Source organism: Prionailurus viverrinus, chromosome C1 (assembly GCF_022837055.1).
Source record: "Prionailurus viverrinus isolate Anna chromosome C1, UM_Priviv_1.0, whole genome shotgun sequence".
NCBI lineage: Eukaryota > Metazoa > Chordata > Mammalia > Carnivora > Felidae > Prionailurus > Prionailurus viverrinus.
The window spans coordinates 191,028,859-191,042,979 of record NC_062568.1 but is presented as its reverse complement, the minus strand read 5'-3'; the positions used below and the strand labels follow the sequence as shown (position 1 = coordinate 191,042,979).

At 42.7% G+C, this 14,121-nt stretch overlaps 1 protein-coding gene across 16 annotated transcripts in view; it reads right to left on the bottom strand.

The window, feature by feature from the left end:
- Positions 1-12,946, bottom strand: part of PUM1 (pumilio RNA binding family member 1) — a 134,079-nt gene extending 121,133 nt beyond the window's left edge. For 5 of the 16 annotated variants that reach the window (XM_047868759.1, XM_047868756.1, XM_047868753.1 and 2 more), the window contains exons 1-2: positions 12,693-12,942; positions 7,739-8,112 (exon numbers count right to left, since the gene is read on the bottom strand). In XM_047868759.1, the coding sequence (XP_047724715.1) occupies positions 7,739-8,101 (363 nt within the window). In that variant the 5' untranslated portion in view covers positions 8,102-8,112; positions 12,693-12,942. Of the gene's footprint in view, positions 1-7,738; positions 8,113-12,692 lie in introns of those variants that run through there. The other 11 variants (XM_047868754.1, XM_047868755.1, XM_047868767.1 and 8 more) reach the window with 5 other exon arrangements.
- Between the last annotated feature and the right edge of the window lie 1,175 nt (positions 12,947-14,121).

Genomic DNA, 14,121 nt, shown 5'->3' with positions numbered 1-14,121 from the left:
TTACTGAGGGCATTAAATAGACCAAGTCTTCTGAAAGCATTACTAAGGCACTTTAAAATCCACAGTTCTCCAAAAATATGACATGGAAAAGACATGGAAGAGCGTTCCTCTGCAGTAGGTCCAGTAACTCTTCAACTGCAGACTTTATCACCAATGCCAGGTACACCCTTCAGGCCCAAGGTCTTCAGTCCAATTTCCAAACAGTAAACTCATCCTATCTAATGCCAATCACTGACCATCACTTCTCAAAACAGTAACAGGCAGGGCGCAAACTGCCAGAGCAGTCCACTGAGCCAAAGCCACACTCTCACCATGGCTCCTTACCATATTCCAAAGACGAAGAAACTGAATGTAAAAGACAAAGCAAAGAGGGCCAGAAATTCCTCAACCAAAAAACAAAAACGTTACTTACCCTATCCTCAGCACTAACTATGCTCTTGGAAGTGTATTAATTGGCAGGCCTATGTTCCTCTATGAACGTTAAGCCACTCCCTAGAACGGATAGATCCTAAGCAAGTGCTAGAACTTGTTTTTAAGTATTTTTTCCACAGTACCCAAAAGCGTAACTCTGTAATCAGGCTCAGCCTTATAGAAAGTATTCAGTAAATGCCGTTGCCTCAGAGAAAATGGACACACACACAAAAGATGTGTCACTCTTGTGCAGCAACAGAAAAGTGCACTGAAAACCAGTATCACCACATTACTTTACAAAACACTTCAAACACATCTGAAACTGAAATCTCTTCCTGAATAACTGCTGTGGTTTTCTCTTACGAAGAGTCCCATAATTTGCCACATTTCCCTCTTTTCTTTGGCCACAAGGACACCCAGAGCAAATTCTGTAACCTACCAGTCTGGTACATATTTATAAATTCTAAAATTACCCACTTCATTTTGCTGACATACCCTTAGTTTCCCCACGGTTACATCTCATTACCACCTATCTTATGTATTTTTTTTTCCCCTAATTCCACTCCAAACATCTTCTGAAACAAAACAAAGTAAAGATGTGTCACAAACTTCTGCAAGTTGCCATCTAGGGGGCACATACAATCAAGTACCACACACAGTATTAGTAAAGAGCAACTGACTGAATGCTGTTTTGTTTTGTTTTACACTGGAACCCAGTTCTTAAAAATGGAAAATAGTTCTAGTCAAAGAAAGGGATCCTTTGACTGTGTACATAACACGTTGAGTCTTTGTGAACTCCAAATATAATGAAAAAGGCTTCAAGATATGCACAGACTACTCAGCTTTAGGGGATGCTGTTCAATGGCAATGGCCCAAATGCTGAAACATCTAAGCAATCTACCCAAAAAGACAAGAGGCTCATAATCTAGCACAATCATTTGGCAGGGACACTAGAAAAAGATCTCCAGGGAACGAGGAGATTCTCAGTATGAGGAATACTTGACATCCCGCCTAGTTTAACACAATATTGTTAATTACAAATGTAAGGATTAACTAACAGACACTGGAGACTATGGACAGACATATCAAGGGTAAGTGTCAAGATACCAACAGAAGATGACAACACCAAGTGAAAGAAAACAGAGATACAGAGTCAAAGAGAGGGTTCACCCGTTGAATTCTGCCAGGCTACCTAGAATTATCTCCCACTGACTAACTGTCCATCCATGGTGGACACTGATATATCCTAGTGCCAAAAGACTACTAGCCAAGGTGAAAAGGATCTGTTGAGTTGTCCTCTAAATTTCTTAAAATCTTGTAAGTTTATTTATTTTTGAGAGAGAGAGAGAGAGAGAGAGAGAGAGAATGGACAGGGGAGGGGCACAAAGAGACAGAGACACAGAATCTGAAGCAGGCTCCAGGCTCTGAGCTGTCAGCACAGAGCCCGACACAGGGCTTGAACTCACGAACCATAAGATCATGACCTGAGCCAAAGCAGGAGGCTTAACTGACTGAGCCACCCAGGTGCCCCATCCTCTCAATTTCTTTTCACCCAAAGTAGAACTCCCCACCTCTGTTCCTTAAAATCCAGTTCAGAGGCCACACAGTTCAATTGGTCAACCCTAAAATTTTTTTTGCTATTTCATCACCCACTTTATCTCACAGCAGTTTACAGAGAAAACAGATTTCACAATAAGAGAATAAAACAATCACAAGTCAAAGACTTGACCTTGGGTTTTACATGATGAAACTTTTAATACTATTCAAAATAAAAGTTCTTCGGTTATAAAAATCACTGTTAAAAAACACAAATTTTTTGTAGGCAACGTTTTTTAAAAATATTATTTTCTCACATAGAAAAATGTGCTTTCTAGTATTTTATAATACCTTGATCCACATCCATTGTCTTGTTTGCTGTGGTTAAGTTTAACAGGCCAAAAAACAAAATTCATGAGATTTCTTAACCTCACTCTCCTCCAACGACCTCAATTTGACCCATAAATGGGGGAGAAGGGGGTCTGAAGTTTCTAACTATGCCAAATATAGTAATTTTAAGTATTAAAATAAGTGACAATATGTTTGTATTCTTAAGGTAGAAAGACAAACCATAAAGAGTTTGCACACTACAACTTTTTAAAATAAACACACAAATCTAAACACATTCCTCACCTCAAAATTATTTTTATGGTGTCTAAATTTCACCTAATTTTAAATATTTATTCAAAGACTTAATTTAAACATTTTAATTTTTAAATTTAAATTTTTTATTTTAAGCAAATTTTAAAATATTTAAAATTCAATTTAAATTTTAAATAAAGTTTTCAAGATTTTTAAAGTAGTGCATAGGGGCGCCTGGATGGCTCAGTCAGTTAAGCGTCCGACTTCAGCTCAGGTCATATCTCGCAGTTGGTGAATTCGAGCCCCACATCAGGCTCTGTGCTGACAGCTCAGTGCCTGGAGCCTCTTCACATTCTGTGTCTGTCTGTGTGTGTCTCTCTCTCTCTCTCTCTCTCTCTCTCTCTCTCTCTCTCTCTCTGCCTCTCCCCCACTCACACTCTCTCTCTCAAAAATAAATAAACATTAAAAAAAATTTTTTTAAGTAGTGCATATTACCTCAACACATGTTCTCAAGCTGTTGTTTAAGCCTTTAAAGAACCTCATGCTGATTATGTTAAGGTTTATACTTAGAAAATAAAACTTGCATATTAAAAAAAAGTCACATACGTATTTAGGCACAGCTTACAGAGCTCATCATTAAAAGAAAGGAAAACTCAGGGGCGCCTGGGTGGCTCAGTCGGTTGAGTGTCCGACTTCAGCTCAGGTCACGATCTCACGGACCGTGAGTTCGAGCCCCGCGTCGGGCTCTGGGCTGATGGCTCAGAGCCTGGAGCCTGCTTCCAGTTCTGTGTCTCCCTCTCTCTCTGCCCCTCCCCCGTTCATGCTCTGTCTCTCTGTCTCAAAAATAAATAAACGTTAAAAAAAAAATTTAGGGGCGCCTGGGTGGCGCAGTCGGTTAAGCGTCCGACTTCAGCCAGGTCACGATCTTGCACTCCGTGAGTTCGAGCCCCGCGTCAGGCTCTGGGCTGATGGCTCGGAGCCTGGAGCCTGTTTCCGATTCTGTGTCTCCCTCTCTCTCTGCCCCTCCCCCGTTCATGCTCTGTCTCTCTCTGTCCCAAAAATAAATAAACGTTGAAAAAAAATTAAAAAAAAAAAAAAATTAGAAAAAAAAGGGAAAACTCAGACACTATGAGAATTTCTACATCAGGCAAGAAAATCCTAACTTAAAAAGGAAAGAGAAAGGTTTTTTTTAAGTGAAAAAACCTGATTGTTCATAAATGCAAGTAATAATGAGAGAAATGGACGTAAAGTACCTGGCACAATAGTTTCCTTCCCTCCAACACTATTGACTGGCATCATAGCCTGTGATATTCTTTTACTTCACCAACTCACTTTGATAAAAGCATTCTGCCAATCTGATCTTAAATGTTCCATTTTGCCAAAAGGCCTTTAAAAAAAAAAAAAAGGCTAATGAAACAGGCCCACCAAACAGTAATAATAGCCCAGGGTTATGGCAGAATGTGCTAGCAAGTCATTCTGTCTCAATATAGGTAAGTTTCCCACAATTACTACTTAGAATACGCATGTAATAAAAACAAATCTGAAAAAAAAAAAAATAGACTTTAGCATTACCGTTCCTGTGGAAAAAAAGGACTCTTGCAACTCTAGGAGAAATGTCAACATTATTTGTACTCCTCTCCTTATTATCAAGTTTATCATCTCTAGAATTCAAGCAAAATCATGGCTTTTAATTCTCTGACCTCAGAATGTGCTACTTTGTTGCAATCACTTTGTTTGGTTTGGTCTAGTTTTTAACGCTGGAACTCTTCCCGGGGAGAGGCAGAAATATAGACTGAGCATGGGAACTGGAATAACAAAGACCTGATTTCAAAATCGGAGTTTACCTGGTAACTAAGTTTCAGTTTCTCATCTCTCAGAAAGAATACTACCTCCCCCATGGGACTGTCCTGAGGAGTAACTACAGGAAATAATATATGGTCCAGGGCCTATAATGTAAATGCTCAGTAAATGTTTCTATCACCATCAGTGGTTCCCACCTGACAGATCAAACACCTTTTTATTCCTCCAATCAGTAACACTGGCTGATGACGGCAGTGATTCTCCACCTAAAGATAAGCCCCCCCCCCCCCCCCCCCCCGCTCTTCAATTACCCTGCACTCTGCCTCACCTGTTACCCGGTGTTTCCCAGCAGGATAGCCGCGCTCTAAGATCTACTGTTTTACCCGAGTACAAATCTGAAGAACTTCTCGTCCTCATAACCATCAACACAAAAATTACAGACACCGCCAGGCAAAGCAGCATGAAAAACACAACAGTCTTTGCCCTGGCATAGTTCAGACCAACAGATGAGATCAACACCAAAACTAGTAAATTACAATACACTATGATGACTGCAGAAGAGGTAATCTGTGTGCGGCCCACAGCCACAACACAGCAACTACCCTGAGTTTCTCCGACGCTGTTCACTGTATCATGCGTCTGGCCCAACAGAATTGTGTTGTGACGAATGCCAATTCCAAGCTGGTTCACTGGTTTAGGTCCCCAGGGTATGGAACAGGTTTTGCCGTTCAATGTTAACTCTAGTTTGCTAAACGACCTGGATAAAACTGCTCAATCAGATATGATTCCTTATGATAAGGCCTAGCATAAGACACAGCCCAGACTAAGCCTTCAATAAACGCTTGCTGACTTGCACAGCACAGCCAGATTTTTAGATCTTAGAGTTTTGCCAAAAACTAACCCAGAGTTTGATTTTCCCAACTACACAAGACAGGCAAGCACCTTGATTCTCCTTTAAGCTTTTACCCAATGGACTATCATTAGGAAGGCCAACATAAGATCTATAATAGAGATTTTTAAAACCAACGTTTATGATTTCTAAACAGTGTTTAGCCAAATAAAGCAAAGATTACAGTCCTTTCACTTTTGCCCCCTACACAGATACCATCCAAACCAAACACCCCCTACTTTGGTCTCCCCACACGTACAGCTGCCTACATCTCAAACTCAACAGGTGTATTACCAAATTTAATTATCTTGTCCCCAAACCAGATACTGTCTCTATTCCTTTTCCTCTATTACTCCATTTTCCCACAGACCTAAGATTTCTAATTCAGTCACCAAACTCTGTATTTCTCAGTCCCATACGTTCTTGACCATTGCTCACACCAGGGCTGTGAGAGTAGCTGTTCAATTAGTCTCAACCCTTACCCACTCCCATCTCTCACTGCCAACTCAATCTTCCCAAACACCACTCCACACATACACACTCAAAAACCCTGCAGCCTACTGAACTAAATCTTAGCACTGGCATTCAAAGCCCTTCTCTTTGTGACAATGTCTTTTTTCTCCAATTTTATTTCAAAATTTATTTATTTATTTGAGAGAAAGAACGAGCAGGGGAGGAGTAGAAAGAGAGGAGGGCAGAGGATCCGAGGCAGGCTCTACGCCGACAGCAGAGGGCCCGATACGGGGCTCGAACCCATGAACCACGAGATCATGACCTGAGCCAAAGTCAGACACTTAACCAACTCAGCCACCCAGGCTCCCCACTCCTATTTTATTTTAAAGCCAAAGAATTAAGGACTCACGCAATCAGTAAATTTCCTCTGAAGCTTTATTATACGCCGAATTCTAGGGAATAGGATAGTGAGTAAAATCTGATTCCCACCCACAAGACTCCAAGCAAATAGCAAATACACTGCCTTAAAGACAAAAAGTGTCCCAAGTGCACAAGAAGCTCCCACGTGTCTGACTTCTTAGTGTCCCTCACTTACACATAGTATGTGCTTTTGAAACAGCACTGATATATACGACAGTTCCAATAAACCAGAGACGTATCATCAACATGCTCGATAAATCTCGTGAAGAAGAAGATAAATCCCACCTCTTCATTTCTAGTATGATAAAGAACCACGGCACATGGGCTGCCTTTTTTGAAGGGTCAGGCAAAGCACAATGAGAATTCAAATTTGCAAGTGTGCTTGTGCCTGATTTACTTCTAAGGCAGAACAGAAGCAGCAGGGACCTAGCGAAAGGCTGAAAGTTCCTTTTGCTAGTCAGTACTCAAGACACTGGCAATATAAAATGAACCTCTGCAAATTCAACCTATATCCTATTTCAAAGAATAGCCTGATTAAAACATTCTAAGCCTTTCGTCACTATCAGGAAGTTAGGAAACCTAGATCAAGCTGAACTCTCTTCTCAGCGAAATAACGCTGTGATTCCAGCTGTGGTTTTGGATTACTAAAAGTAAGCATGTTAAAATTCACCAAATGAAGCCAAGCACTTACAACAAGAGGACAAAGATGGCTGAAACCTAAAAGCCACAACCACTCCTCTTACACAAAACATTAAATATACCAGTTCCATTTCAAATAAATTTCACTTGAGCAGCTAATTTGTTATCAACTTCCTACTTTCAACTGTAACATCTTAAAAACAAAAGTCACCCACGCCCAACAGAAAAGGCTTTGAAAATATGGACACATCCTTTAACAGGCCAAATACGCCTGGGTCATTCAGTCGGTTAAACGCCTGACTCCTGATTTCTGCTCAGGTCATAATCTCACAGTTCGTGGGTTCGAGACCCAGCTCTGAGCTGACGGTGCGAAGGCTACTTGGGATTCTCTCTCCCTCCTTCTCTCTCTCTCCCTGGCTTGCGTGCTCTCTCTCTCTCTCTCAAAAGAAATAAATGAACTTAAAAAGAAAAAAGAATATATGTCAAAGGAGAAAAAATATTATTTGTTTAAAAAGTGTACCTGAGGGGCACCTAGGTGGCTCAGTCAGTTAAGCGTCTGACTTAGGCTCAGGCTCACGGTCCGTGCGTTCAAGCCCCATACAAGACTCTGTGCTGCCAGCTTAGAGCCTGGAGCCCGCTTCGGGTTCTGTGTCTCCCTCTCTCTCGGCCCCTCCCCCACTCGTGCACGCGTGCACGCGCGCTCTCTCTCAAAAATAAACATGAAAAAAAGAACTGAAAAAAAAGCGTACTCGAAAACGTAACGTGTACATCAAAACAATCTGAGGTCTTTTCTTAAACGAACTGGTTGTTACCTCTTCAGCACCAGAATGATAAATGATCCAGTGACAACAACATCACAACATTCATCCCTTAAAACAAGTGACTGTTAAGTTGGGACCAAATGAAATTAGCAGTTAGGCTTTTAAAGACATTCACTGAAAGCAGATATCCTAAGTGGACAGAGATTAAAAAAGAGTTTCAAAGCTGAAATAGTGAACTTTTTTTTACCTGATGTTCTGCATGAATGTTATCCCCAGTAGGCCATCGATGTTTGCTATTATTATAGCCGCCTCCACCACTTCCTCCTCCCCCAAGCTGCTCACCATGCTGCCTCTGAAAGAAGTAGTCCACCATAGCGTCGTCTTGGGAACGGCCTGCAACTCCTATGGATCCTGGGACAGGGCTGGAGTGTGTCCCAGCTGCAAGAGCCTGATTTGCAGCTGGTTGTGGCTGCGCCTGCGACCCTGTTCCAGATGTCAAAACAACAGGCATGTTGGGATTAGCTGGTTCTTGAGGGTGATGTTTCAGGTGGGGGCTGAAAGAGTCCTGCCAAAGCACTGCTTTTCTCTTCAAGACACATGCAACGCTCATTCCACCAACACCTAAGGACAAAGAGGTTACAAGCGTTTAAAATCTGCATTTTTTAAAACATAATTTGACGTACATGACTTAATATATTTGCTTTGATAAAACAAAAATGGGAGCCCCATGTCTTTTGCGATACCACATCTACAACCAATTTCTACCAAGCAGCTAAATGTTTTAGAACATACACACACAATTTTGCCAAACTGAAACCTCTGTTTATAAGTTGCTGAATATGTGCACATGTGGAAATAAACGTAAGTTGGTTGGTGGCAGGCAATCTGACAAGGTATTGAGATCAGAGTTCAATACGGCAACTTCAGGGAAGCCCTATGTTGCTACCAAACACAACGATATAGAATTGGACTCTAATCAATGGCTCTTCTACCCACCTTATTGACACCATAAGCCAACTGGGACAGATACTTCTTCAACGAACAAGAGCTCTACAAAATATCATTTTACAAATGGAGCAGACAAAAGCCAATAAACCAAACAAAAATCCAAACCTAGTATATAATTAGCAATGACTCAGACTGCCTAAAATTTGAAAAGACCCTTTAAAATGTTTAATATATTCATAGGATGCTCCTTGAAGAAACAGTAAGAACCCCCTGACCAAGCACAGCAACAGGATGTTCTTAGCCTGAACCATTTTAGCTGCTGTTGAATGGTGCGGGGCAGGGGGGGGATCAAAATTTTTTACCAATAATTTACAGTTGTAATCACATCATTATTCCCTTAAAAATAGGATGAGACCAAACCAAATTCAAACACTTTACTAGTATAGAACATCTCACTGTAAAAAAACAGATACCTCAATAATAACTGAATGGCAAACACAATGCAGAGAGTATCATATCAGCCCTATTTTACAAATGAAAACACTAAGGGACAGAAAAGTTATGGGATGTGCCCAAGGCCACTCAGCTAGTGAGTTGTAGAGGAGGGACTCAAACCTAAATCTGTTTTGGGGGCACCTGGCTGGCTCAGTCTGTGGAGCAAGCAACTCTTCATCTCGGGGTTGTAGGTTCGAGCAGTGGATGTGGAGATAATTTAAAAAATAAAATCTATAGGGGCCCCTGGGTGGCTCAGTCGGTTGAGCATCCAACTTCAGCCCAGGTCATGATCTCGCACTTAGTGGGTTTGAGCCCCACATCCAGCTCTGAGCGGACAGCTTCGGAGCCTGGACCCTGCTTCAGATTCTGTGTCTCCCTCTCTCTCTGCCCTTCCCCTACCCTGTCTCTCTGTCTCCCAAAAATAAACATTAAAAAAAATTTTTTAATAAAACAAAAAAAAAATCTATAAATAAATAAATAATTGTTTTGTGCTCAAGCTTACTTTTGTCAGCCCCTTACAGATACTATATCTCTCACTTGCAACAACTCCTCCCTGGAAGGAACAAAGAATCTCTGAAATGTTACTATGAAACATTACTATTTAGGTTCTTAAAACCAAAAGCTACATTTGTACACAAGAGAGAACATCTGTCAAACTGTGGGTGCTTAAAAAATTGCCACAAAGTAATCACTAACCTATTAGACTACCCCTGCCTATAGTCACTGGAGTCTAATTTCAAGACTATCAGCTTAATAGTCCCACTGCTGCACATGCCTTCTCTCTACCAAGCTCAACTGTAACGTCTCAAAAACAGGTTTACAAGATTTATGAAAAATCTATTAAGTTATTTCTTTATAGAATTAAACCTCCTGATAAAGCATGTGCTTCTCACAATTCATGTTTTGAAGCCAGAGACACAACGGAATTTGTAATTTGTTCAAAGCTTAACTTGGAAATGCCTAGTTTCAGTTAACAATTCTAATCCATCAGAACTTTACTAGGGTAGTGGGGAGCCTAGCTTTCTAGACTACAGTTTGTGCTTTCTTGAATAGAATCGTGTTCATGCTTAAGTACCAAAACCAGAAAATCATAGCTGTGTTTACCATAGGCTATTGCAAAGTGACAACCAGGCTAATACCTTCCCATTTGATTTTCAAATGAATTAACTGCACTTTTTTTTATAGACGTATTACTGACACAGAGCACTGTATTAGTTTCCAGGTGTACAACATAATAATTGGATATTTACATATATTTCAAAATGATCACCACAATAGTTTCTGGTTACCATTCATCAGTTTTCTTCTACAAGGGACTATCAATCTAATAGTCTATTCTAGGGTAAGCCAGGAGTCCCAAAACTCAAGTTTTACCACTAAATTAGCAACCTCTCGGAGCCTGTTTTCTCACCTAGAAATTGGAAGAAATCCTTTCTCTAAGACTCACAAATGTGTTTTGTTTGTTTGTTTGTTGTTTTTTTTAATCAGAATAAAATTATAGAAAAGTTTTTGGTAAATTTAAAGTCACCATGCTGAGACCCCAGGAATTCGTTACCACCAGTGAAGGCAATGAAGCTCCAGTCTCTAAGAGGATTCCTAAAATAGCAAACGCAATCTTTAACTGAAATAAAAGATTTGCCACAATACATCTCTAACAAGGAATTTCCATATGAAAAAGGGTTACCTCTGAAACACAACTAAGTTCTAACAAGGGGTTGGGGAGGGGGAGGAGTTCCTCCAAAACAGTTCAAACAAAACAATTGGCTTTTGTAAAGCTATCTGTATGCCCTAAGACTTCCTGCTTTACCTAATGAGGCAAGGCAGTTTCTCAAACAAGAGAAAACCTGGCAGAAGGGACAGTTTGAAAGTGAGCAAATACCTAAGCAATTAACATGTGTCTTGGGTAGTTGTGTAATATCTTGGCAACTACAGCACAAAAAATTAAGAAATCAGTCACTTAAATATTATAAAACACTTAAACTGCTGATGCCTTTTAGAGTTATAGCACATTATAAAAATACTGTAAGCAACTAGAAGTGCTGATTCTATACTCTTCCGAAGTTTTCAAACTGTTCACACCGAAGTGTCTTTTTTTAACATCCCTAATAGATTTTATTTCAAGCAAAGGAATACGGTTTGATCTCTCAAAAGCTCACCTTTTCTTAAAAAAAAAAAACAAAAAACTAAAATACTTAGTAGTATAAAAGGTGGTTTTTGTTGATTTTTTTTTTTTTTTTGCCACACTGAAAACAAAAAATTCTGTGATCATAAATTTACTTTAAAGCAGTTCATTTCAAACCCAAACTAAACTTCAAACCCAACTTCAAAAAGATGTGGCCTTGGACAAAATGCATTCAACTGTGGCTAAGGCAAAATACTAATTCAAAGTTCAAAATCCAGTGAGTATTTCCCCAAGGTCCAAATAAACAATCAACAGCCCCAGCGAGTGTTTTATGAAGTTAAAATTAGCAACGAGTCAAAATGTTTATTTTGTTTACTAAACGTGCACTGGGAGCCACATTATCTGGGAGTAGGCTTGTTTTGGTGGGTTTTTGTGTTTTCATAAAACACACAAAACGCGAAAGCTACGCGTCTATTGTTTCAGAAGCGGCTGACTTTAAAAACACAACCCCGAAAAACCCTCTCTCCACTCTCATCCTTAATCCCACGAAGAGCAGGAAGTGAACGGATTGGATTATCGACAACTAAAAAACACTGTTCTCTCAATCAGACAATGAGTAACAATTCTTCAAGCTATGGGGAGGCTAAAACCTTCCCTAACACCGGGTCTCTCTCTCTTGTGTGTGTGTGTGTGTGTGTGTGTGTGTGTGTGTGTGTGTGCGCGCGCGCGTGTGTGTACGTACGCGCGGTGGGGGGGGGGGGGGGCGGGGAGGGGTTGGAGGGGGTGCTACAGGGGGGGGGGAAAGTTCCAGGAGCTTATTCCTCACTTGACGTGGGAGTGGTACGACAAGTATAACAAACGATGTCTGTTTACCAAGAACGTTTGTGAGCACTAAAACTCTCTGGTAGTGCGTGCCTGTTTTCCTACTACCGAGGGGTGAGCCCCTCTTCGAGTTAAGACAGGCACTCGCCAACCCTGGGAGGCTCCAAGAGGAAGAACCCACCAAAACCCAAGCTCTCACGGAGACAAAAGGCCACAAGCACCCAGGAGACTAAAAAGCGATCTGAAACTTCCTGATCGCCACTTCTCCACATTTAAGGCTCGCAAAGTTCCCCCATGGTGGGTCTCGCCTGTAGACAAGGGGCCAAGGCTGCTTCTAAAGCGATTTATTGTTCCCCTGGCTTCGACGCGGCCACGGAAGCTCAAGAAGTCGAAGAAATCCAGGGTGGCCCAGAATTACACTTCATGGCCACACAGAAGACTCGCGGCTTCGCAAACCCATCAAAAAAAAAAAAAGCAACCCGAATGGCAACATCAATCTTCGGAGGCTCCAACAGGGCCCAGCAGAAAGGTACAGGCACGTCTATGCCCACGGCCCGGGCCTCAACCCCCGGCATTTTCCTCGCTTCGACCCCGCTCCCCACCCCCTCCCTCCTTTGATAACAATAGGGGCCTTGCTGCTGACTCCAAAACATGTACGAGGAACAGCGAGTGAGAAGCCTCAGCCAGGGCCCCGGGCGGCTTTTCCAAAGCCCTTCTCACCCCTACAGCCGCTCTCAAACACCAATACAAAGGGACAACCCGCTCGCTGGGGGTCCGGAGCAGCGTTTGGGGCCGGCGGAGTGCGGATACTCACGGGCGGAGCGGTAGGATGAAGATGGATTTCAGCCCCCCGATCTTCTCTCTCCGGCGCTCTCGCTCCCCCTTACCTTTCACTCCGACAACATGGCGGCCCACTGGGGACGGGGCTGGCGCGGTGCATCCTGGGATAGGCTCTGGCCCCGGCTCCGGCGGTGGCAGCGGCATGTGCGGAGAAGGCAGGCGGCTCTGGAACAGGTTGCCCGGTTGCCATGCCAACCCAGGGCCTGTGTGAACTTGGGAAACTCGCAGGCAACACAACCGCTGCGCGCGCGAGTGCCCGCCCGCCAGACGAGCGCGCGCCGGGCACTCGCGCGCGCCGTGGCGGGAAGAAGGCGGGGTCCCGCGCCGGCCTAGGAGCGGCCGCGGTGCTCGCGACGCCCGGCCCCGCGCGCTCCCAGCTTCACCGCCAGGTTGCACGGGCCTGCGGGGGTGAAGGGACGCTGACCCGGCTCTGGCTTAGACCGGTGCCGGCCTCGAGCCCCTTTGCTGTAGCTTCCTGGCTCTGTGGCCTTATTTAATCTCCCTGCCTCCATCGCCCCATTTGGAGAAGAGAGAGGAAAACGAGAACAGCTACTCAACAGAATTGCCGTGAAAATTAAGGAAAACAATGTGGCTTCTTATTCCTTTTAAAGATAGCCAGCGCTTCTCAGGACAGGGCCCGGGACTTGTAAACTGGACCCATGCATAGTTTGCGGGGTCCAGGGCAACGTGAAAGCGCCGGGCCCCTTGTTCAAAACTGTTAAGGAATTGCAAGGCCACGGTAGCAAACAGGAAACCAAAACCGAAGACACAAAGTCAACCCTGGTTGTAAGCACTCGTACTATCTTTTGATCAAAGTGACTTTTCCGATCAGTAGCGTTTGGTAAGATATTATTATTCTATCTCCAACTAAGCCCAAGATAGATTGAAACCTGAGGCAAATCACACAATACTACAAAAGACCAGAAGGGGATACCGGGGAAAGCTTTATAATTGGAGGAGGGAAAACGTTTCTAATGAGTCGAAATCAATAAATTACTTTAAAAAGTGAAAGATGTTTAAACATCTGTCAGGAAGGGATGCCACCAACAAAGTAGAACAAGTTGAGAAAATAGCTTTAAAAGATTGCAATATGCACGGTAAACAGATGGTTAATCTTCATGATAAATACAGACCGTCTCTAATCAATTAAAAAACCCGTAATCCAAAGTAAACAGACATCAAGTCATTAGTGGCCAATAAACACATAAAGATAACTAACTAGCCCGGGGGCCCTGGGTGGCTCAGTTGGTTAGGCTACTGATCCTCGATCTCAGCTCAGCTGATCCTTGATCTCACAGTTCCTGAGTCCCAGCCGCACAGTGGGCTGTTGCTGATGGCCCCGAGCCTGTCTGGGATTCTGTCTCTCCTTCTCTCTGCCCCTCACCTGCTTGTGCTCTCTCTTT